The sequence below is a fragment of the Hypanus sabinus genome, chromosome 5 (assembly GCF_030144855.1).
Source record: "Hypanus sabinus isolate sHypSab1 chromosome 5, sHypSab1.hap1, whole genome shotgun sequence".
NCBI classification, from domain to species: domain Eukaryota; kingdom Metazoa; phylum Chordata; class Chondrichthyes; order Myliobatiformes; family Dasyatidae; genus Hypanus; species Hypanus sabinus.
In genome coordinates this window covers 111,571,171-111,594,957 of record NC_082710.1, presented here as the reverse complement: position 1 = coordinate 111,594,957, position 23,787 = coordinate 111,571,171, and the positions used below count along the sequence as shown (strand labels likewise).

Below are 23,787 nucleotides of genomic sequence, written 5' to 3'. Positions count from 1 at the left end.
CATTTCACTATGATGTTATGATGTGATGTGTAAGTACTATCATTATTAACAAATAATGTCATCAAGTTATTATGATGTCATAAAATGTGGAAATTTACACTTTATCACTATCTACAAGTGAATAATGAGAAATGAAAGTTTTCCTGGCAGAGTAATTTGCTTCAGACACAGTTATTTCAAAATCAATCTTTCACTTCAGTGTAGAAGAAATTTGTTGTTAATGCTTCTGGAATGCCCTTCCAATAAAATGTTCAGCTTAAACACAACTCAAAGCAGAATATATTTCACTCTGTCTCTATGAGTCATGACTTCAGCCCCAATCACTACTCCATGGTTTCCATGGGAATCCACTCTCACAAAGCTTCTGCACAATGGCCTTCTACACAAACAACTTGCTTAGCCCTGCTGAGCTGCAGCTTCCAGTAATAAGACAGGAGCAGAATTAAGCCATTTGGCTCATCTAGTCTGCTCCACCATTTCATCATGACCCCTCTCAGCCCCAATCTCCTGCCTTCTTCCTGTATCCCTTCATGCCCCCATCAACCTCTGCCCTAAATATACACAATGACTTGGCCTCCACAGCTGCCTGTGGCTACAAGTTCCATGAATTCACAGCTCTCCTTATTCCACCTCCCCCTACTGTACGTTAGAGCTAGTCATTCTGTCACAGACCTGTTTGCTGCTGCTGCTCTCCTCTGAAAGATCAGATCCCTCCCCAAGAGTATCCAAACTGATGGGAATGGCCATATGGAAATCCTACACTCCCTATCTACCCCTCTTCCGGCTACCTATACCTTTGGTACAACCACCTCACTTAACCTATTCTATGAAACAATAAACATCACTAATGTTTCTGAACAAGTCCTATAAATATAATCTCCTGAAACACTGAAGTTTCCCTGATCTCCCACTTTCTGCAGGAGGAGCATGTGACTGGCCTGCCAATATCTCTAAACCACTAAGACTACAGAGGAAGATAAAAGACCTTGCTTTGTCTTCACTTACCACCACTCAGCCTTCATGCTAAAGCCTTCAAAGCCAAAGCTTCAGCAGTAGCACCTTAAAGGACAATTAAACAACTAATTGGAAAATGGAGACCCAATGACATTCCAGTGTCCAATGACAGGGATCACATTGGGCAAATCCCACAGGAAAAGGTTCAAGAGTTTACAATTATCTTTAGCCATGGAATATCAATCACAATTTTCTCCTGAGATCCAAATTGTCACAAAAATCAATCATCTTTAGCCAATGCAATTCACTCAATGTGATGTAAAAAAAACCAACTGCACTGGACACAGAATTAGTTGAGGATACAGACAGCATCTCAGCTGCAGGGTTGAAAATTTGCATCCCACAACTAGCTGCGTCTCTAAGCAAGCTATTCTTGTATAATTAAAAACCCAATTATCTACCTGACAAAATGGAAAATTACCCAGGTTTACCTCGTCCATAGAATGCAGGACAACTTTAATCAGGCTTGCTACAACTCAATCAGTTCACTTCCAAATATGAAAAAAAGTGATGGAGGTGTTTACCAACAGTATCATTAAGTAATACTTACTCACGAGTACCTGTCCAAACTAGTTTAGTACACATTACACTGCTTCCAGACCTTATGATAAATTAGGTGATGTGGTTAGATTTGCTGCCTTAACACAAAAATGCTTCAGTAAAGCAAGGCACCAGGAAGAAACCATTTCACAAGGTGGTGTCACATGTCACACAAAAGGAGATATTATTGTTGGAGATTAATCATCCAACCTAATGTATTCTCAGGTTTTTGTCCTGAACTGGGCAACACTCAGCTTCTTCAGCAATATCTTTCCTTCCACTGTAAGGTCAGAAGTGGGGAGATTCTGTGAGGAATACATCGTCAGGTCCTCCACCATCAACATCCTGAGGAGGTAACATTGAAAAGAAGTTCAACTAAACTATTTACATAAATACTCACATAAATAATTTGGTCTTCAAGTGCTTGTTTGTCACCTAATTTCTTAAAGTTTTAGCACCGCACAAACTCAGGAATGTAATGGAATCCTCTCCATATTGGATGAATGTAGCACCAACAACACTCAGGAAACTTGGCATCACATTCTGGGACAAGGCAGGCCAGTGAATTGACACTCCTCCAATCCCTTCCAACTTTGGTACAATGTGGTTGCAGAAGGTACCAACAATTAACTGATAATCTCATTGTAAGAGGTTGTTCAGGATAGGATGACAATAGCATAACAGAATTCTTCATAAACAAGGAATGTGAACCTTGTATCCTAAATCCGAACAAAGTATTGAGATCTGAGTTGTAACAGACAGTTTGTGGAAATTCATTGAAAGGAATCACAATAGATGGACAATAGCTCAAGGAATAAATGCAGGACCTGTAACTGTACATTGTTCTTTGGTGCCAAAACACAAAAGGAAAAAATGATTCAACCTTGTCTGACAAAAGAAGTTAATGATAGGATTCGATCTAAAGAGGCTGATACAAAGTTTCCAGCAAATGCAGCAATCCTGATAAGGGAAAGTAGTTCTGTGCCATCAAACAGGCAAGGTTATGTGCCTACTGAAACAAAACAAATACGCCTGGCATTATAAACACAGAAAATTCCAAAATCAGGAATTATTAGCTTTTCATGAGAAACCGCACGTTAAACTGAAGTGTTGCGGGAACATGATCAGTTCTATAAAATGCCCCTTGACAACAAAATTCCAAAGAATACAACATGTAAGGTACTGATAACATATACTTTGTGAAGAAAGGGCTTTCCCAAGTTGACTCAACCTTTGTTGGGAAGAGTTCAGGTAGTCCATAGATTTTAGTATTGTGGCATATCAGATGGGCAAATGGGGGGGGATGATAGGTAGAGACAGAATCTGGTCATGCAGGATCCTATCCAATGTCAGGTTTAAGATTAAGAGATGTGAGGGAAAGGGACATCCATAAAACAGAGAAGAATCAGAATCACAATCAGGTTTAATATCACCGGCATATGTCTTGAAATCTGTTAACTCAGCAGCAGCAGTACAATGCAATACATCAGAATATACCAAAAAAATCAATTAAAGTAAGTATATATGTATATTGTTGTGTTTGTGCACAACTACGTATCATATCAATTAATTAGGAGATTAATTAATTATTATTAATCGTATCAATTAATTAATTAGGAGATTAGGAGTATGCAGGAGATAACTTTAACTGATGTATTCACATTGCAGTGAGAGAGAGAGAGAGAGAGAGAGAGAGAGAGAGAGAGAGAGAGAGAGAGAGAGAGAGAGAGAGAGAGAGAGAACAAGAGAACAATTCTCATGCATAGACAACAGATCAGTACGTAATGTGAAGATGGGGGTCATTGCTCTAAAAGAAATAGTTCCATACATTACACTTCCTTCCCCTTTAGATTAATGCAACGTAAAACTGTATATGTACAAAACATACAATTTCCCTTTCATCAACCTATATTCCAAATAAACATGTTTTTACAGTAACAGTCCATAACTAACTTCACAGTTCTGAAGGCTCAGTCTTATCGGTGGTGCTCCTTTTCTTCCAGGGTAGCACCACTGGACCTCTGGAATAGCATCAGGCTTGGCAAGTGTCTTCTCTACAATAATGTTCTCATCACGCCTCTGGACCTCTGGAATAGCATCAGGCTTGGCAAGTGTCTTCTCTACAATAATGTTCTCATCACGCCTCTGGACCTGTGGAGCGACATCAGGTCTGGTAGGTGTCTTGTCTAAGACAACGTTCTCAGCTTCCAGTGTTATGTTGCTGTCGGTGACATCACTGAGAGGTATGTCTGGTGACTGTAATGTGTCCGTCTTCTTGGATACAATCGACTCAGTAGTGTTTTTTGGTTGAGCAGTAGTGTTTTTTGGTTGAGCATCCAATATCTGGTTCATGTCTGTGTACATCAGTGGTACAGTTCTTATAGCTATCCTACCAGGTGTCCGCCTGCCTTCTTAGTAATCACACACTAGAACTTCCTGTCCAATATCAATGGTCCTTGCTACTTCTCTTGGCAACTGGCTGAACTGTTTATTCTGTACTTTCCTCCAGAGGTCTGGTTTCAGGAAGTCTATGCAAGATCTCAGATTCCTGCTCATGAACAGCATTGCAGGTGTTTAATTTGTTGTCACATGAACAGAGGTCTTATACACAAAAAGGAACTCGTCCACCTTGTGCATTACAGAAGTATCCTCCTTGTCCATCATTTTAATGGATGTTGAAGATTTGGATAAACCTTTCAGCTAACCCATTTGCTGCTGGGTGGTGAGGAGCTGGCTTGAAATGCCTGATGCCAGTTTTCTTCATGAATAGTCGGAAAGACATGTATTGTGGTCTGTAGTCAGTCACAATTTGTTCTGGTAAGCAGTTTCTGATGAAGATAATCCTCAGAACGAGACAGTCTTTTTATGAGGTGTTTGACTTCATTGGTATAAATTCCCAGCATTTCAAATGAGCATCCACAGCAATCACAAACATGAAGTCCATGAATAGCCCAGCAAAGTCAATGTGTACTCTTTGCCATGGTAAAGACAGCCACTCCCACGGGTGTAACACAATGTCGCCTATGAGAGTGTATTTTGAACACTTTGGCATCCTGAACAGCTTTTGGGGAAGTCTTCAATCTGTTTATCTATTCCCTTCTCAAACACTTTCTGATTATCATTAATTAAGCAGCTGCGGCTGTCTCAAGTTAGTGCTACTATTTGGGCAGCCGTTGCCTGTTGATGTCACACTGAGAGCTTTGATTGAGTGCCAGTCTAGTTGGATTTTTCTCCATCATTCATGTCTAAAAGGTGCTGTCCCTCCACTACTCAATACATAAAGTTCTAACTGTTGTGTTTGGCCTTCATACATCACATTTACTGTCAGTTTGCCTTTGGGAGATGCATTTTCACCTATCTAAGTCTTTAGCATCATTGAGGTCTTCTCTAATGGTATCTTAGAATGGTTGTACTCAGTCTTTAGAATAATGGACATTGCTGATATCCTGATCCATTTTTAGTTTTACACCAGACACATCCATTATGATCCAGATTATTTTGTGGTCTGCTTCAGTTATACAGTGCAGTTCTAGGCATGATAGTTCACCTTTGTCAGACTCTATGTTGTCTGATTCTGTTTTACATTCAGTAACATTATGCAATTGTTCAGTTTTGTGCTTGAGATTTTTCATTCAGGCTTTTGTCTGTCTTGCACATTCTCTGAATGTGACCTTGTCTGTGACACTTGCTGCATACTTTTTCTTTGAACAGTCATTTGCATCATGGAAGGGTTTGCCACATCTATAACACTTCTTGCTTTTTGCATCATTCAGGGACATTTTATGCATTTCACATTCTAACCTCTAAAGTTCTGCTGCATCCTTTGCTGCAGTCTCTAAAGATATTGTAACGGTCAATGCCTGTTCTAAGGTTAGGTCTCTTTCCGATGGTAGCCTCTTTTGAGTGTTTTGACTATGCATGCTATATATGAGCCTTTCCCTTAGTACATCAGAAAATCTATCCCTAAAGTCACAGTACTGGGAAAGTGTGTACAGTTCTGCAATATATTCAGAAATGCTTTCATCTTTTGACTAGTTCCTTTTGGAAAATCTAAATCTCTCAGCCATTGTCAGTGGTTAAGGGCTCAAGTGATTTTGTAAAATTGTAACAATTTTCTCCAATGTCTTGCTTGCCAACTTTTCGGGGGTTACTAGCTTGCATAAGAGACTGTATGTTCCAGGGCTCATTAAGCCAAGGGCTTTTTTTTAGCTCCTCCATGTTGTTTGCATTACAATTCAGTTCAACCCTCTCGATATACAACTCCCAGCCTTCAAATTTGTCATCTTGCCCGACTGAAGCCAGCGCCATGTTATTTTCTCTTTAAATTCAGTGCGTCTTTCACTGTTACTCATTCGTTCCTATGTTGCATCTATGCCAGCCTTCTCATACCGTTTAACTCTCACTGTTTCATTCTGTAACTATTGGTGCAGTTTGTGATATTCTGACACTCCGGTTCATACCTGTCGCCAATTTGTTGTGTCTGTGCACAACTACATATATATTAAATAAAAGCACGCAACTAGGGGTTAGCTTTAACTGGTGTATTCACATTGCAGCGAGAGAGAAAGAGAGAGAGAGAGAACAATGTGCATGTGTAGAAAACAGGTCAATACATAGTGCTGGAGGGGGTCATTTCTCTAAAAGAAATAGATCCATACATTATACCTATTAAATATTTAAATTAAAATATTGCAAAAAAGAAATAATATATATTAAAAAGTGAGGTAGTGTTCATGGATTCAATGTCCATTGAGGAAATGAATGACAGAGGGGAAGAAACTGTTTCTGAATCACTGAGCGTGTGCCTTCAGATTTCTGTACTTCCTTCCTGATAGTAACAGTGACAAGATGGTATGTCCTAGGTGATGGGGCTCCTTAATAATGGATGCTATCTTTCAGAGGTACCACTCCTTGAAGGTGTCTTGGATACTACGGATGGACCCAAGATGGAGCTGACTAATTTTACAACTTTCTGTAGTTTCTTTCAGTCCTGTGCAGTATCCACACCCCCAATACCAGACCGTGATGCAGCCTGTCAGAATGCTCTCCAAAATACATCTGTGGAAGTTTTCAAGCGTTTTAGGTAACAAAACAAATCTCCTCCAACTCCTCATGACATGTAGCAGCTGTCTTGCCTTCTTTATAGCTGCATCAATATGTTGAGGCGAGATCCTCAGAGGTCCTGACACCCAGGAATTTGAAACTGCTCACTCTCCACTTCTGATTCCTCTAAGAGGACTGGCATGTGTTCCCCCATCTTACCCTTCATGAAGTCCACAATCAGCTCTTTGGTCTTACTGATGTTGAGTGCAAGGTTGTTGCTGCGACACCACTCAACTAGCTGGTATACCTCACTCCTGTACACGCTCTCGTCTCCATCTGAGATTCTCCCAACAATGGTTGTATCATCAGTTAATTTATAGATAGCATTTGAGCTACATCCAGCCACACAGGCATGGGTACAGAGAGACTAGAGCAGTAGGCTAAGCAGACAACCCTGAGGTGCACCCAGTGTTGATCGTCAGCGAGGAGATATTATCACCAATCCGCACAGATTGTGGTCTTGCAGTTAGGAAGTCGCAAATCTAATTGCAGTAGGAGATACAGAGGCCAAGGTTCTGTAGCTTAGCAATCAGGACTGTGGGAATGATTGTGTTAAACGCTGACCTATAATCAACAAACAACATCATGACATAGGAATCATGGGTTAGAGTAGCACTGGAGAATGCAGCATTATAGCTTTTGCCCCACATAAAGGATGGAACACTACTGGGAATGCTGTCTCAGTATGAAGGTACTGAGAAGAAATGTTCAAACAAGAGTCCAAGAAACATGGGCTTACCCAGGAGCTGAATGGAGCTAAGAATCAGTAGTCCCTACGAACACTGGCTAAGTGGGGTGGACAATGCAGTCAGTGAAAAACAATTAAAAACAGAACTTTAGGTTCAGAGGTTCAAGGCATATGTTTAAGGTGAGAGGGGAAAGATTTAATTGGAACCTGAGGGACATTATTTTTTACATAATATAGATTGAATTGCCAGAGGAAGTAGTTAAAGCAGGTGTAATAACAACTTTTATAATACAGTTGGCAGATAACTTCAGAAAGTTATAGCCTAGATACTGGAGAATGGGACAACCTTGGATAGGAAATTTTGGTTGCAATTGGGTAGAAGGGCATGTTTCCATGCTGTATATCATTATAAACTATTTCTATGAATATACCTACATGCAAGGCAGCAAATAAATCGAACTCCACAGCAGAAAGCCAAGCATAATATTACCAGTTACAGCCTACTTTGATGTGAATAATTTGCAAGCCTTGAATGCCCAAAAGAAATTTACACAAGTGGCGTAAAATTTTAAATTTCACATCATTTTGGAACACTGTGCATGTCCACGGGCATCACATGTGGCCAGGATCAATAGTCGAGTGGTGTATACACAAGCATATTTAGTCAATTCAATTCTGTACACCCAACAACTTTTATCATGCAAAATTGGGTGCCATGGTAGCATAGCATAGCAGTTAGAGCAAAGCTTTTACAACTTGGGGCATCAAGTTTGGAATTCAATTCCAGTGTCATCCGTAAGGAGACTCATTACTTTCTGCCTATGGAACACATGGGTTTTCCTGGTGCTCTGTTTTGTCCCACAGTCCAAAGACCTACTGAGTAAGTTAGCTGGCAATTGTAAATTGTCCCATGGTCAAATTAGGGTTAAATTGGGTTTGTTGGGGGTTCCTGGGGCAGCGCGGCTAGACGGGCCAGAATAACCTACTCTGCACTGTATATCTTTTTTAAAAATCTGTGCACCATGCTTCGCCACACTATATATATCTGCAGATTTTCTCATGTCTTGTAATCCTGCTTCTGTTTTTAATTCTCCTTCTGTTCATGATTAAAATGTCAGGTTTGCCAAACGCCATTGTGCTCAGCGTATATAATCCAAAATCTCTCAAAGCAAGAACTGTCAGGTATTTTTATTAATTACTGATACAAGCCACTGAACGATTTTCAGTTCATACTTTATGTAATTTTAATTTCCTTAATACTTAGATGTAATGTTGCATTAGTACCTACTATTGCATCATCCATTATCCTTTTTAGAGACATACCTAAGAAAACAATGATTTGAAGCAGAGGAGTTAAAAGAATATAAGGTACAACTTTTTATATTAATGCATCCTTCAAATGGTATCATTGGAATTATAATCCTTAAAATTACATACATAATATACCTGATTTTCTAAAAATAACTTGAGATCCTTCACTTCTTGCTGGTTTCGCTGACTTTCCATCTTTGTATCATTCTCAAGTTCATTTATTAATGTGCCAAGGTGAGATTTAATTTGCAAGCTTGTACTTTTTATCTGCTGAACATCCTTTACAAGACGCACACACAAAAAAAGGCATTAAATAAAAATACATAAAAACTACTTCAAATTGAAATGTTTTAAAATTTGCAGTTACTGTTGAATTAACAATGCTCACAGCTCATTGGATTTGCAAGTGCTTAGATTTTGTGGGTTTTTGCATTTCAGTTTGTCATTACTGGCTAGCTCAGTACATTTCCTTTAGCATCTTCTTGCACCAAAGGGAATAGTTAAGGTTTTTTAAATAAATACTTTCAGTGACAAAAACAATAGATGCTAAGGTAGTGGGGGCAGTAAGTGGTGCTGCTTTGGACCACACATAAATTAGCAAGGAGGAGGTCCTGGAGACCTTAACATGCATTAAGGTGGATAAATCCCCAGATCCTTGCCGACTGTATTGTTGGACTTGTGGGACATTGGTTGCAGAAGTTTTTGCTTCATCGCTGGACACAGATGATATTCCAGAGGACTGGAAAGTGGCTAATTTGGTACCATTGTTTAAAAGGGTTAGCAAACACAAACCAGGAAGCTAAGAAGTTCGAAGTACAATTATTGTCAAAGTTAGTGATTATAAAGCCTTGAGATTCATCTCCCTACAGGCAGCCACTAAACAACAAACCCAAAAGAACCCACGAAAAAGAACGATAAACTCCCACTGTGCAGAGAGGAAAAAAACAAATCCTGCAAACAATAAAAACAAGCAAATAGATCTTCGAATAAAAGTGAGTGCTCAGAAAAGAAACACAGAGCAGGCCACAGCCTCAGCGTCAGTTCAGGACATAGCGGAGTAAGTGTAACACAGCCCACAGACACGAAGCCCAGAGCAGCTGGAGTAGGCCACAGCCTTGCCTCAGTGCAGCACAGAGCGGAGTAAATATAATACAGCCCACAGACACGAAGTCCAAAGCAGCCAGAGCAGGCCACAGCCTTGCCTCAGAGCAGCACAGAGCGGAGTAAGTGTAACACAGCCCACAGACACGAAGCCCAGAGCAGCTGGAGTAGGCCACAGCCTCGCCTCAGTGCAGCACAGAGCGGAGTAAATATAACACAGCCCATAGACACAAAGCCCAGAGCAGCTGGAGTAGGCCACAACCTCGCCTCAATGCAGCGCAGAGTGGAGTAAGTGTAACACAGCCCACAGACACAAAGCCCAGAGCAGCTGGAGTAGGCCACAGCCTTGCCTCAGTGCAGCACAGAGCGGAGTAAATGTAACACAGCCGACAGACACGAAGTCCAAAGCAGCCAGAGCAGGCCACAGCCTTGCCTCAGTGCAGCACAGAGCGGAGTAAGTGTAATACAGCCCACAGACACGAAGCCCAGAGCAGCTGGAGTAGGCCACAGCCTCGCCTCAGTGCAGCGCAGAGTGGAGTAAGTGTAACACAGCCCATAGACACAAAGCCCAGAGCAGCTGGAGTAGGCCACAGCCTTGCCTCAGTGCAGCACAGAGCGGAGTAAGTGTAATACAGCCCACAGACACGAAGCCCAGAGCAGCTGGAGTAGGCCACAGCCTCGCCTCAGTGCAGCGCAGAGTGGAGTAAGTGTAATACAGCCCACAGACACAAAGCCCAGAGCAGCTGGAGTAGGCCACAGTCTTGCCTCAGTGCAGCACAGAGCAGAGTAAATATAACACAGCCCATAGACACAAAGCCCAGAGCAGCTGGAGTAGGCCACAGCCTCGCCTCAGTGCAGCACAGAGCAGAGTAAATATAACACAGCCCATAGACACAAAGCCCAGAGCAGCTGGAGTAGGCCACAGCCTTGCCTCAGTGCAGCACAGAGCGGAGTAAGTGTAATACAGCCCACAGACACGAAGCCCAGAGCAGCTGGAGTAGGCCACAGCCTCGCCTCAGTGCAGCGCAGAGTGGAGTAAGTGTAACACAGCCCACAGACACAAAGCCCAGAGCAGCTGGAGTAGGCCACAGCCTTGCCTCAGTGCAGCACAGAGCGGAGTAAATGTAACACAGCCCACAGACACGAAGCCCAGAGCAGCTGGAGTAGGCCACAGCCTTGCCTCAGTGCAGCACAGTGCGGAGTAAGTGTAATACAGCCCACAGACACGAAGCCCAGAGCAGCTGGAGTAGGCCACAGCCTCGCCTCAGTGCAGCGCAGAGTGGAGTAAGTGTAACACAGCCCATAGACACAAAGCCCAGAGCAGCTGGAGTAGGCCACAGCCTTGCCTCAGTGCAGCACAGAGCGGAGTAAATGTAACACAGCCCACAGACACGAAGTGCAAAGCAGCCAGAGCAGGCCACAGCCTTGCCTCAGTTCAGAACAGTGCAGAGCAGAGTAAACATTGCAGATCAGTGAGCAGAACTGGCCTGACCCTCGCCTCTAGTTTCAACACCCTGCCTTTTCAATCCATCTGGTTCAGTGTTTCAATCATGTAAACATTGGGTTGTTCCTCGCTCTAAGACTGGGGCTCTGTCGTATCGATACATTCTGGGCCTGAACCCCACCCATACCTGACCTTTCCAAATTGGCCCAGCACTTAGATCGATCAAACCTCACTCTCGATTTGAGTGGATGGACAAGCCCCGAATCTGCCTCTTCTCTGATCTGCTCACCCCAATTTATACCTCGAGCTTACCCCAACTTTGCCTCACACCTGCAAGTTTCGACCCTCGATTCACTTGTTCCTTCATCAATTGCAGTGATCGTTTACCATAATTTTTTTTCAGGAGAAGTGTTATTAATAAAGTATTTGGCTGTGCTTCTTGTTTTGGTAACTGCCAGTAAGTTGTCCCTCACCTACAGCATCACCATCGCAAACCAGAAGACCAGTGAATCTGACATCAGCTAAAGGGAAATTGCTGCAGGGGGTTCTGAGAGACCGGATCAACCAACATTTGGAGAAACAGGATTTGATTCCAGAACAGTCAGCTTCCATAATTTTATGTCCAGGAAGTCATGTCTGACAATTCTCTTGGTGTTCATTCAGGAAGTAACCAACAGGGTAGATGAGGGTAGGAGAGCAGACACTGTCGATACGGATTCTAGCAAAGCCTTTGATAAGGTCCCACTTGCCTGCCTACTGCCTAGTTTGGAGGGTTAAATTGCATGGAATCCAAGATGAGCTAGAGAATTGAATTCAAAATTGGTTCAGTAGTAGGAAGCAGAAGGTATTGGTTCATGGGTGTTTCTCAGACTGGAGGTCTGTATCTAGTAATATGCCACAGGTGCTGAGATTTTTGTTGTTCTCATATTATATAAATGACTTAGAAATGAATTACGAGGCACAATTAGTAGATTTGCAGATTATACTAAAATAGGTGGTGTTGTAGATAGTGTAGAAGGTTATGAAAATTACAGCATGGTCTTGATTATTCAGGTATGTAGGCTAATGATTGGCAAATGGCTTTGAATCCAGGTAAATGTGGGGTATTGTATTTTGGAAGATGAAGTTAGCACAGAAGTTGTAAAGTGAATAGAAGGGCTCTGTGGAGTGCAAGTGAATAGTCCACTGAAAGCAGTGTCACAGTTGGACTGGGCATTGACACAATGGTCATCATCAGAATAGACTTTGACCATTGAAGTTTGGAGGTTATGTTGCAGTTCTATAAGATATTGATGAGACTGCACTTGGAACTGAGAACAGTTTCAGTCACTCTGTTGATCAAAGATGTTATTAAACTAGAAAGAGTGCATCATAGATTACCAGGTTGTTGCCAGGTCTTGGAGGCTTGAGTTACAAGAAGCAGTTGTGTAGTCCAGTACTTTATTCCCTGGAACTTGGGAAATTGAAGGGTGACCTGAGAGAAGTGTATAAGATCATGAGGGGCATAGATAGGGTGCCAGCACATAGTCCTTTTCCCAGGGAGTGGGTGCTATAAACAGGAGGGTATAGGAGCTGGACCATGGGTGAGAAATTTAAAGGGGACATCAGAGGCAGCTTTTTCACATGAATGGTGGTGCATCTTTAGAATGAGCTACCAGAAATAGTGATTGAGGTGGGCACAACAACAATATTTACAAGCCATTTAGTTAAGTATATTAGGCAGGGACATTCAAAGGGATATACACCAAACACGAGTGGATGGGACCAGCTCGCTGGCATGGATGAGTTGGGTTGAAGGGCCTGCTTCTAAGCTATATAACTCTACAATCATGACTCATTTACAAGGGATACAGAATTTCTTTGAAAATATCCATGACATTGGCTGTTTTGTTCTACATTCACCTTCTGAGTATTTTCAGTATTTTCTGTTTTGATTTCAAATTCCAGAATCTATAAATTTGCTTTGTGATTCAAGTCCTTACTGAAACATTTAGGCCAAAAAGCTCTTTCCCACAATAGTGGGGTGCTACTGAAAACAGGTTTAATCCAGAGAAAAGCAGGAAATTCAACCCTAAATTTTCAGTACCATCTTTGCTTATAATTGCATATTTTCTCTTAAATATACCTTCTCTAAATAGCACAAGGCTATTGTTGCATATTTATGTGCAACATGATTTTCAACTCATTGGTCAAAAATACAAATGATCACATTTACTCATAATTGTTTTTTTTTTCCCGGCTATTAGCTTTTTTTTATTCAAACTGCTTTAATCGACCTCACTAAGGACTTCATTGATTGCCAGACAGTTTTTTTCTTAGATGGAAATGTCTAATACAAGAGGACATAATTTTAAGGTGAATGGAGGAAAGTATATAGGAGAGGATGTCAGAGGTAAACTCTTTTCATAGAGAGCAGTTGTCACATGGAACAGGACACCAGGTATGGTGGTAGAGGCACATACGTCAGGGGCATTTAAGAAACTCTTAGCGAGGCATATGGATGATAGAAAAATGGAGGGTTATGCAGAAGGAAGGGTTAGATAGATCTACAAATAGGATAAAAAGTCAGCACAGCATCATGGGCTGAAGAGTCTGTACTGTGCTGCAATGCTCAACATACTTGGATGTTCCTACAGGTTCTTGTCGTAAGGTTATATGGGTGGAACTGAAAAATAAGAAGTGGTAATCACCAACGCTCCCTCTAATTTGTAACGACCAGTGTGTGCAAAAAATCTTGTTCTGACCAGTTTTTTGCCCAGTGACAACAGCCTGTGCACACTGAAAGTAGAAGTAAACTTGAAGTTATTCCAAGGATAATAAACTACCAAGTCCAGTTTGTTGTTCGTTGTCAATAAGAACTTTGATCTTCTCTGGGTTTGATCGCTTTCGCTCTCATTCATTTGCACTCTCGCAAAACATACAGAGCAGGTCTGTAGAAGGATATTCTCGTTGGAGATTTTGCACACTGTCCATATGTGATGCTTGCTAAATGACACTTTAAAAAGTCCCGTTTCCAAATATCACTCCACTTCTTACTGCTTGCAAATTCTCCAGCAACTTTTGCATCACAACAAAATGCACAGACAACCAGCTTCCGTATTGTACATAAATATTTCTCACAGCTGCCCATTCCTGACCTCATGAGATTTAGGTGCAGCAGTTTGTACTCTTTCATTAAGCCATTCCACTCAAAATGAGCAGTTCTTTTGCATTTCATGCCCTTTGCATCTTTGGAATTTAACATAATAAACCAATAATTTCTCCCAATAAAAACAGTATAAATAAGTAATTTCTAAAATCTGCAGACAAATCATCACAAACTGTTGTCAACACTGTCCGCATCAGAAACGGGAAAAAGTTATGTGATTATGTATGAATGTGAAATATACTTAACATGCCAGTGAGGTAGAGATAACTTTTCGTGTGCAGTTTAAGTTCCTTTGTCCACTAGTAGCAAAAGACGCGTGTGCACGCACACCTTAGAGGGAAAATGGTGATCACCTTAATGGGACTGTATGAACCCACCAATAGTCAGTGAGAATCAGAGCAATGAACATTCATAAAGACTGCAGTTATCTGTGTGATTTGTAGTTGTTGTTATTCTTTTCCGTGCCTTGTATGCAACTGGAGGCAACCTTGCTGTTTATTCAGCATTTTTGTCTATTTTTTACAAGGCAGAGTTGCTAGATTGACACTCAACCAGGCACAGATAAAGAGCATGAATCGAATCCCAGACCATGCGTCTTGAAATGATGTGCAGATACTACTACGCCACCGGTCGGCTTAAGAGATTGTAGTAGTTGGAGATTATAATTTTCTAAATACGTGGCTAATAAGATGGTGTAAGGCAGAGGGCATAAGATTTTTGGATGATTGGGCTCTCTTCCAGGAAAGGTTGAACATGTTCAGAAGGAACAGTTTAGACCAGAACTGGAGAGGGAATAACATCCTGGCAGGAAGGCTTGTTAATGCTGCACGATGGGGTTTAAATGAGAGTTGTAGGGGGAATGGGAACTAGAGTGCCAGAACAGTTAGCGGAGAGGTTGTGGAGACAGATGTTGTAAGATCTCAGGCACAGTCAGGAATCAAAACGTTCAGCATGGTGTGACAAGCGTCCTGAACTGCATATACGATGGGGTGATTGATAAGTTTGTGGCCTAAGATGGAAGGAGTCGATTTTAGAAAACCTAGCACATTTATTTTTCAACATAGTCCCCTCCTATGTTTACACACTTAGTCCAGCAGTCGTGAAGCATATGGATCTTGGACCTCCAGGAAGTGTCCATAGCAGGGGTGATCGATAAGTTTGTGGCCTAAGGTCAAAGGAGAAGGAGGCAGTTCAGGAGAGATACCAGGAGATTGGAGGATAGCCAATAGTTGTTCCACTGTTTAAAAAAGGCTCTAAACATAAACCAGGAAATTATAGGGCTGTGAGTTTAACATCAGTTGTGGGAAAGTTATTGGAAGATATTCTAAGGGACCGGATGTATAAGTACTTGGATAGACATGGACTGACCAAGGATAGTCAATATGACTTTATGTGTGGTAGGTCATGTCAAACCAATCTTACAGTGTTTTTTGAAGAATTTGTCAGGAAAGTGGATGAAGGCAAGCCAGTGGATTTTGTCTACCTGGAGTTCAGCAAGGCTTTTGACAAGGTCCCGTATGGGATGTTGGTCAAAAAGGTTCAGTCGCTCAGCATTCAAGATGAAGTAGTAAATTGGTTTAGACATTGGCTTCATGAGAATAGCCAGAGAGTGATTGTAGATGATTGCATGTCTGACTTAAGGCCTGTTACTAGTGCTGAGTCCTTTGTTGTTTGTCAACTATATCAATGATCTGAATGATAATGTGATCAACTAAATCAGAAAATTTGTGGATTACACCAAGATTGAAGGTTTAGTGGAACAGAGAGGAAGTCTATCATGGCTTGCAGAAGGATCTGATGGAAAAATGGGAGATGAAATTTCAAGTGTGAAGAGCTGCATTTCAGTAGGACAAGCCAGGGTAGGTCTTACACAGTGAACGGTAGGGCACTGAGGAGTGTGATAGAACAAAGGGATCAGGGAATGAAGGTCCGTACTTCATTGAAAGTAGCTTCACACTTAGATAGGGTTGTAAAGAAAGCTTTAGGCACCTTGGCCTTCATAAATCGATGTATTGAGTACATTAGTTGGGATGGTATGTTGAAGTGGTAAGGCCTAATTTGGAGCATTTGATCACGTACCTACAGAAAAGATGCCAATAAGATTGAAAGAGTGCAGAGAAAATTTACAAGAGTGTTCTCAGGACTTGAGGACCTTAAGTTATAGGGAAAAGTTCAATGGGTTACAACTTTATTCCCAACAGCCTTCAAGAACAAGGGGAAATTTGATAAAGGTATACAAAATTATAAGGAATATAGATTGGGATCAGGTAGCAGGATGGAAATCCATTTCTACCAAAGAAGGTGTAAGGCACTCCTTCCCTCTGCTAACCTACAAGTCACCCTTGGGCAAGGTGTAGCACCCTGAAGCCATGGGAGGAGGTGGTGGATGGTCGTATGAGCATCTAGTGCATATCACAAGTCCTGGTTATGTGGCCACTGACACCAAACAGACTGAAGAATATTGATAATAGCTGGGATCACCCATATTGTAAAGATACTGCCCTGAAGAAGCCAATGTAGAAAAAGACCATGTTCGCCCACATCATACAACATTGCACTTAATGATGGATGATAGAGAGGGCAAATGCAAGCAGGCTTTTTCCACTGAGGTTGGCTGAGACTAGAATCAAAGGTCATGGGTTAAGGATATAAGGTGAAATGTTTAAAGGAAAAATGAAAGGGAACTTCTTCACTTAGAGTGAGAGTATGGAAGGAGCTGCCAGCATAAGTAGTGGATGTAGGCTTGATTTCAACACTTAGGAGAAATTTGGATAGGTACATGATTGGGAAGGGTATGGAAGTCTATGGTCCTAGTGCAGGTCAAAGGAACTAGGAAGATTAATAGTTCAGCATGGAATAGATGGGCGGAATAGATTGTTTTCATTCTATGACTATGACATGGTCATAGTCGTGGAAATTTATACTGGAGGTGGCAATATTTTTTTTTACGAGGTCGAGTTGCAAGCTTGACGTCAACTGGGCATGGATGGTATGGGAGTCACTGGATCAACATCAACCCAGCATGAGAGTGGTCTGTCACTGGATCGAACTCAGAAACCTCCATTTTTGAGCCCGGCGCTAAACCTCACTGCACCACTAGCCGACAGGAACGGGGGGGGGGGGGGGGGGGGTTCAGGGTGAATCTTGCTAAGAAAAATTTAAGCCAAATACCAAGTTACACAATCAACACAGTGTCAACAGCAACAACTTAAAATGGTGGACAGCATCACGATCCGACTTAAAATGGCAGACGGTGTTCTCCTTCCTCGGTTCATAAGTACAAGTTGTCCGTAAGTCGGACGTTCGTAACTCAGGGACTACCTGTATTTTAATTAATCACAGAAGGTGAGTCTTCCCTTTGGAATTTTCCATTCTTGTTGGAATATTTCTGTCTGTGTATTCTGGAAGATCTCCTTAATGTGTCCTGTGGCACTCAATTATCAGTCCCTTGATTTAATTTGTCATTTAACTTTGCTCTCATGCTCCCATAATTTGCCAGACTTAAAATTTATATGCAAGTCTTACTATGCTTACAGAACAGAAAAAAAATCCCGTTGGCTGAAGCTATACCAGTCATAAGTACTTAATCACATAATTTTAGTACTTAATCTTATAAACACATTGTCTGTACCGTCTTTGTCATAGCAATTCAAATGCCCATCAGATTCTTCTTACGTTTAGAAAGAACCTACCTCCACTGTGTTTTGTAGACCAACCATCCTGCCTGCCCTCAAATGGAATGGATAACGTTTAATAATGGCATAGTTGCTGCCATGTTGTGTGTGCAAATTCACTTTAAAGTTATCAACAAACTTTATTTCATTGCACAATGTCAAGTCTAGTATGGTTTGCTCTCTGGATGGCTTCAAAGAAAAGCTATTCCAAGAAATTATCCCAAAAATACTCCATGAAGTCTTCATCCAGGGCTCTTCTGCCCTTATGATTTTTCCAGTCTATATGGACACTAAAATCCCCTATCATTATTACCACCATACCTTGCTCACGTCTTCATAATTTTTTCTGATAATACTATCCTACTATTTAGTTAATTTCCTTTCCATAAATGTGACTTACCTTTATTGATTTTTTTTCTTCAGCCAACCCAGTTCTTTATCTAAATTGCTAAATTTTGTCAAATTTGGGTCATTCCTTTTTATTTCTCTAAGATTAATACAATACAAATACTGTCACCAAACAATTGATAGTAGAGCATACAATCATCACAGTGATATTTGTTTCTGCACTCCGTGCTTCCTGAAGTACAAATCAAAGTAAATATAATAAAAATTTAAATTATAAATCATAATTAGAAAATAGAAAAGGGAAAGTACGATAGTGCAAGTCAGGTCCAGATATTTGGAAGGTATGGCCCAGATCCAGGTCAGGATCTGTTCAGCAGTCTTATCACAGTTGGAAAGAAGCTGTTCCCAAATCTGGCCGTACGTATCTTCATGCTCCTGAAACTTCTCTCAGAGGGAAGTGGGACAAAAAGTGTGTTGGCTGGGTGGGACTTATCCTTGATTATCCTGGCAGCACTGCTCTGACAGTGTGTTGTGTAAAGTGAGTCCAAGGATGTTCTTTATGCCACCAGGTTCTTAACTTCCTCTCTGTACTCAGACTCATCATTACCCAAGATCATCACCTCCTTTTCAAGGAAGACTGTCAAGTAGCTAAAATAGCTCAATTTTCAAGAAAGAAAATAGGGATAATATTGCAAACTACAGAACAATGAATCACATCAATGATGGGAAAGTTGATGGAGAGGATTGTGGGGGAAACAATTTATGAGCATTTGGAAAACTCTGGCCTAACTGGAGAAAAGTCAGCACGCCTTAGTACAGAGCAAGTCACTTCTTACAAACATGACTGAGTTTTTTTGAGGATGCGATGAAGGTAGAACTGTAGATGTTATCTACATAGATTTCAGAAGACGTTTGACAAGTTCCCTCATGGGAAGCTCATCTAAAAGATTAGAATGAATGTGATCCATGGTGACTTGGCTGTTGAGTTTCCATTAGTCCATAAGATATAGGAGCAGCATTAGGCCATCAAGTTCATTGAGTCTGCCATTCAATCACGATTGATCCTTTTATCTCCTCCTCAACCCCAGTTCCTGGCCTTCTCCCCGTAACCTTTGTTGCCGTGGCCATTCAAAAACCCATCAATCTCTGCCTTGAATACACCCAACAATCTGGCATCCACAGCTGCACGTGGCAACAAATTCCACAAATTCACCACCCTTTGGTTAAAGAAATTACTCTGCATCTTTGTTTTGAAAGGGTGCCCCTATATCCTGAGGCTATGCCCTCTTGTCCTAGACTCTCCCACCATTGGAAACATCCTTTCCATATCTACTCTGTCTAGGCCTTTCAACGTTCAAAAGCTTTCAATGAGGTCCCCTCCCTCCCCCCCATCCTTTGGAATTCCATGAGTACAGACCTGGAGCCATTCCTCGTATGATAATCCTTTAATTCCTGGAATCATCCTTTTAAACCTCCTCTAGACTCATTCCAATGCCAGCACATCTTTTCTAAGATGAGGGGCCCAAAACTGTTCACAATACTCAAGCTGAGGCCTCACCAGTGCCTTATAATACCTCAGCATCACATCCTTGTTCTAGTATTCTAGACCTCTTGAAATGAATGCTAACATTGCATTTGCCTTCCTCACCACCAACTAAACCAGCAAATTAACATTTATAGTGTTCTGCACAAGAACTCTCAAGTCCCTCTGCAACTCAGATTCCTGGATTTTCTCTCCGTTAAGAAAATAGTCTGCACATTTATTTCTACCACCAAAGTACATGACCATGCATTATTCAACATCGTGTTTCATTTTCCACTTTCTTGCCCATCCTCCTATTCTGTCTAAGTCCTTCTGCATCCTACCTGTTTCCTCAACACCACCTGCCCCTCCAGCAATCTTCGTATCATCTGGAAACTTGGCAACAAAGCCATCTATTCCATCATCTAAATCATTTATATACAGCATAAAAAGAAGTGGTCCCAACACCAACCGCGGTCCTTATATTCCCACTCTCTGCCTCCTACCAATGCTCTAACCATGTTAGTACTTTTCCTGTAATATCATGGGTTCTTAACCTGGTAAGCAGCCTCATGTGTGACACCTTGTCAAGGGCCTTCTGAAAGTCCAAATATACAACATCCACTACATCCTCTTTATCTATCCTACTTGTAATCTCCTCAAAGAATTCCCACAGGTTCGTCAGGCAGGATTTTCCCTGAAGGAAACCATGCTGACTTTGTACTATCTTGTCCTGTGTCACCAAGTACTCCATAACCTCATCCTTAACAATTGACTCTAATACCTTCCCAACCACTGAGGTCAGGCTAATTGGTCTATAATTTCCTTTCTGCTGCTTTCCTCCTTTCATAAAGAATAGAGTGACATTTGCAATTTTCCAGTCCTCTGGCACCATGCCAAAGTCCAATGATTTTTGAAAGATTATTTCTAATGCCATCACAATCTCTGACGCAGCCTCTTTCAGAACCCTAAAGTGCAGTTCATCTGGTCCCGGTGGCTTATGTATCTTTAGGCCTTTCGGCTTTTTGAGCACCTTCTCTCTTGTAACAGTAACTGCGCCCACTTCTCTTCCTTCACACACTCCAACATCTGGCACACTGCTAGTGTCTTCTATAGTAAAGACTGATGCAAAATACTCATTTAGTTCATCTACCATCTCTTTGTCCCCCATTATTACTTCTCCTGCCACATTTTCTAGCAATCCCATATCCACTCTCATTTCTCTTTTATTTTTAACATAATTGAAAAAAACTTTCACTATCCACTTGGCTATTATTTGCTAGCTTGCTTTCATATTTCATCTTTTCCCCTCTGATGATTTTTTAGTTGCTTTCTGTAAGTTTTTAAAAACTTCCCAATCCTCATCTTCCCACTAATTTTTGCTTTGTTGTATGCCCTTTCTTTTGCTTTTACAATACCTTTGACTTCCCTTATCGACCATAATTGTACTATGTTACCATTTGAGTATTTCTTCATTTTTGGAATACATATGTCCTGCATCTTCCTCATTTTTCCAAGAAACGCTCACCATTGCTGCTCTGCTGACATCACTGCCAGCAGCTCCTTCCGATTTACTTTGGCCAACTCATTTCTCATACCACTGTAATTTCCCTTCCTCCACTGAAATACTGCTACATCAGACTTCACTTTCTCCCCATCAAATTTCAAGTTGAACTCAATCATATTGTGATCACTGGTTCCTAAGGGTTCTTTTACCTTAAGCTCCCTGGTCGCCTCTGGTTCATTACATAACACACAATCCAGTATAGCTGATTCCCCAGTAGGCTCAATGACAAACTGCTCCAAAAAGCTATCTCTTAGGCATTCAACAAACTCACTCTCTTGAGATCCATTACCAACCTGATTTTCCCAATTGAGCTGCATGTTAAAATCTCCGAAGACTACCATAAAATTGCCCTTTGACACACCTTTTCTATTTCCTGTTGTAATCTGTGATCCACCTCCAAGTCACTGTTGGGAGGCCTGTATATAACTGCCATCAGGGTCCTTTTACCCTTGCAGCTTCTTAACTCAACCCAGAAGGATTCAACATCTTATGATCCTATGTCACATCTTTCTACTAGTTTGATGCCATTCTTTACCAGTAGAGCCACACCACCCCCTCTGCCTACCTTCCTATCCCTCTGACATAACGTGTAACTATAGACATTCATCTCCCAACTACAACCATCCTTCAGCCATGATTCAGTGATGGCTACAATATCATACCTGGCAATCTGTAATAGTGCAACAAGAGTTTCAGTATTGGCTTGATCATAGGAGAAAGACGAATGTCAATGGGACTTTTTCTGGCTGGAGATCAGTGGCTCTGAGACTTCTGCTATTTGTGAAATAAGTAATTAGTCTAGATGAAAATGTGGATGAAGGGGTTAGTAAGTTCAAAAATAAATTAGAGATTGTTGGTGTGGGTAGCGTAGGAGATTGCCAAAGGATACAGCAGTATATAGATCAGATGCAGATATGGACAGAGGAATCACACTTACAGTTTATTCCATCCAAATGTGAGGTGTTGCACTTTGGTAAATCACTCTAAAAGGACAATACACTATTAATAGAAAATCCTGTAACAATATTGAGGTACAGAGGGACCTCGGGATCCAAGTTCACAGCTCCGTGAAAGTATTTCTATAGGTTGACGGTGATTTTAAAAAAAAGGCATATGACATGTTTGCCTTTAATTGTCATAGCACTGAGTTCAAGAGTCAGGAAAATATGCTGCAACTTTATAAAAGTCAAGTTAGACCACATCTGTCACTCCATTACAGGGAAGATGTGGAGGCTTTGTAAAAGGTGCAGAAGAGGTCATTAGGATGCTTCTTGTTAACAAGGTATGTGTTAAAAGATGAGGTTGGACAAACCTTGTTGAAGTGGCAGAAACTGAGGCATGATAGAGGTTTATAAGATCATGCAAAGCAGAGAGTGGTGGGTATCTGAAAAACATTGCTAAGATTTGTAGTGGATACTCTTAGCAGGTACATGAATGTGCAAGGACAATGTGTAGGAAGAAGAGATTAACTTAATTAGGTATTTCATTAGTTCATCAAAACATCATGAGCCAAAGGACTTGTCCCTGTGCTATACTGTTCTATGTTCTCGTGCTAGTGTTATCAGCAAACTTACTAATCAAGATGCCTTGATTCGTATCCAGATTGTTAACATATACAACTGCAATGACCCAACATCAATCCCTGCAGTACAACACAAGTCACTGACGTAAAGTCTAAAAAAGCAACCCTCCTCAACTACCCTCTTGACTCCTTCCATTGAGCCAATTTAGTGTCCAATGTCTATCAGGCTGGGTTTCAAATCCAGTGGCTGTTACGTTATAAAATAACTATAACATTCACAAAACCGCAATAAAATTAAGTAATATCAAAACTGCTTATACAGTAGTTTCATAGAGGAGAAATAATTTAGCAGTTTTTAGTCAAGTAAACCAGAGTAAGAGCAAGAATTATTTTCAGCCATAAATCAGGAGTATACAAGTGATAGGAATTGCATTGATAGACTGACAGATAGTTACTTACAGTCTCCAACGCAGCATTCTTCTCAGTGATTTCTTTAAATACCTCAACAAACATTTCTTTCATTTTCTCCATCTCTTTGTTCAATTTAACTTTTTCTTCTTCCTTCCATCTTTCAAGGCTTTGTATTTTTTCTTCTTTCATCATTCTAGTTTCATGTTCCTATAATACATTATGCAATGTTAAGTGCTTAAAATGCAAAGTGGGTTTAAAAGTTTATTCAGTTAATTTCAGAAGGAAACAAAATCAGCCTCAGCCACCTCCACCCATGTCTACAACCTCCACTCCACATCCACAGTTACAAGAGAAAATTCTCAGAGAAAAAGAGTTACAGAAATGTCATAATTAC

The 23,787-nt window shown here is 41.0% G+C and overlaps 1 protein-coding gene across 12 annotated transcripts in view; it reads right to left on the bottom strand.

Moving 5' to 3' along the window:
- The window catches only part of LOC132394331 (cilium assembly protein DZIP1-like), a 167,112-nt gene that overhangs the window by 104,936 nt on the left and 38,389 nt on the right, over nucleotides 1-23,787 (bottom strand). For 10 of the 12 annotated variants that reach the window (XR_009512274.1, XR_009512275.1, XM_059970341.1 and 7 more), the window contains 2 exons: nucleotides 23,442-23,600; nucleotides 8,792-8,935 (listed from right to left, as the gene is read on the bottom strand). Coding sequence is in view for 10 of the 12 variants with exons in the window: in XM_059970341.1 (XP_059826324.1) it covers nucleotides 8,792-8,935; nucleotides 23,442-23,600 (303 nt within the window). In the remaining 2 variants the exon portion in view is untranslated. The remainder of the gene's footprint in view (nucleotides 1-8,791; nucleotides 8,936-23,441; nucleotides 23,601-23,787) is intronic. The other 2 variants (XM_059970342.1, XM_059970343.1) reach the window with 2 other exon arrangements.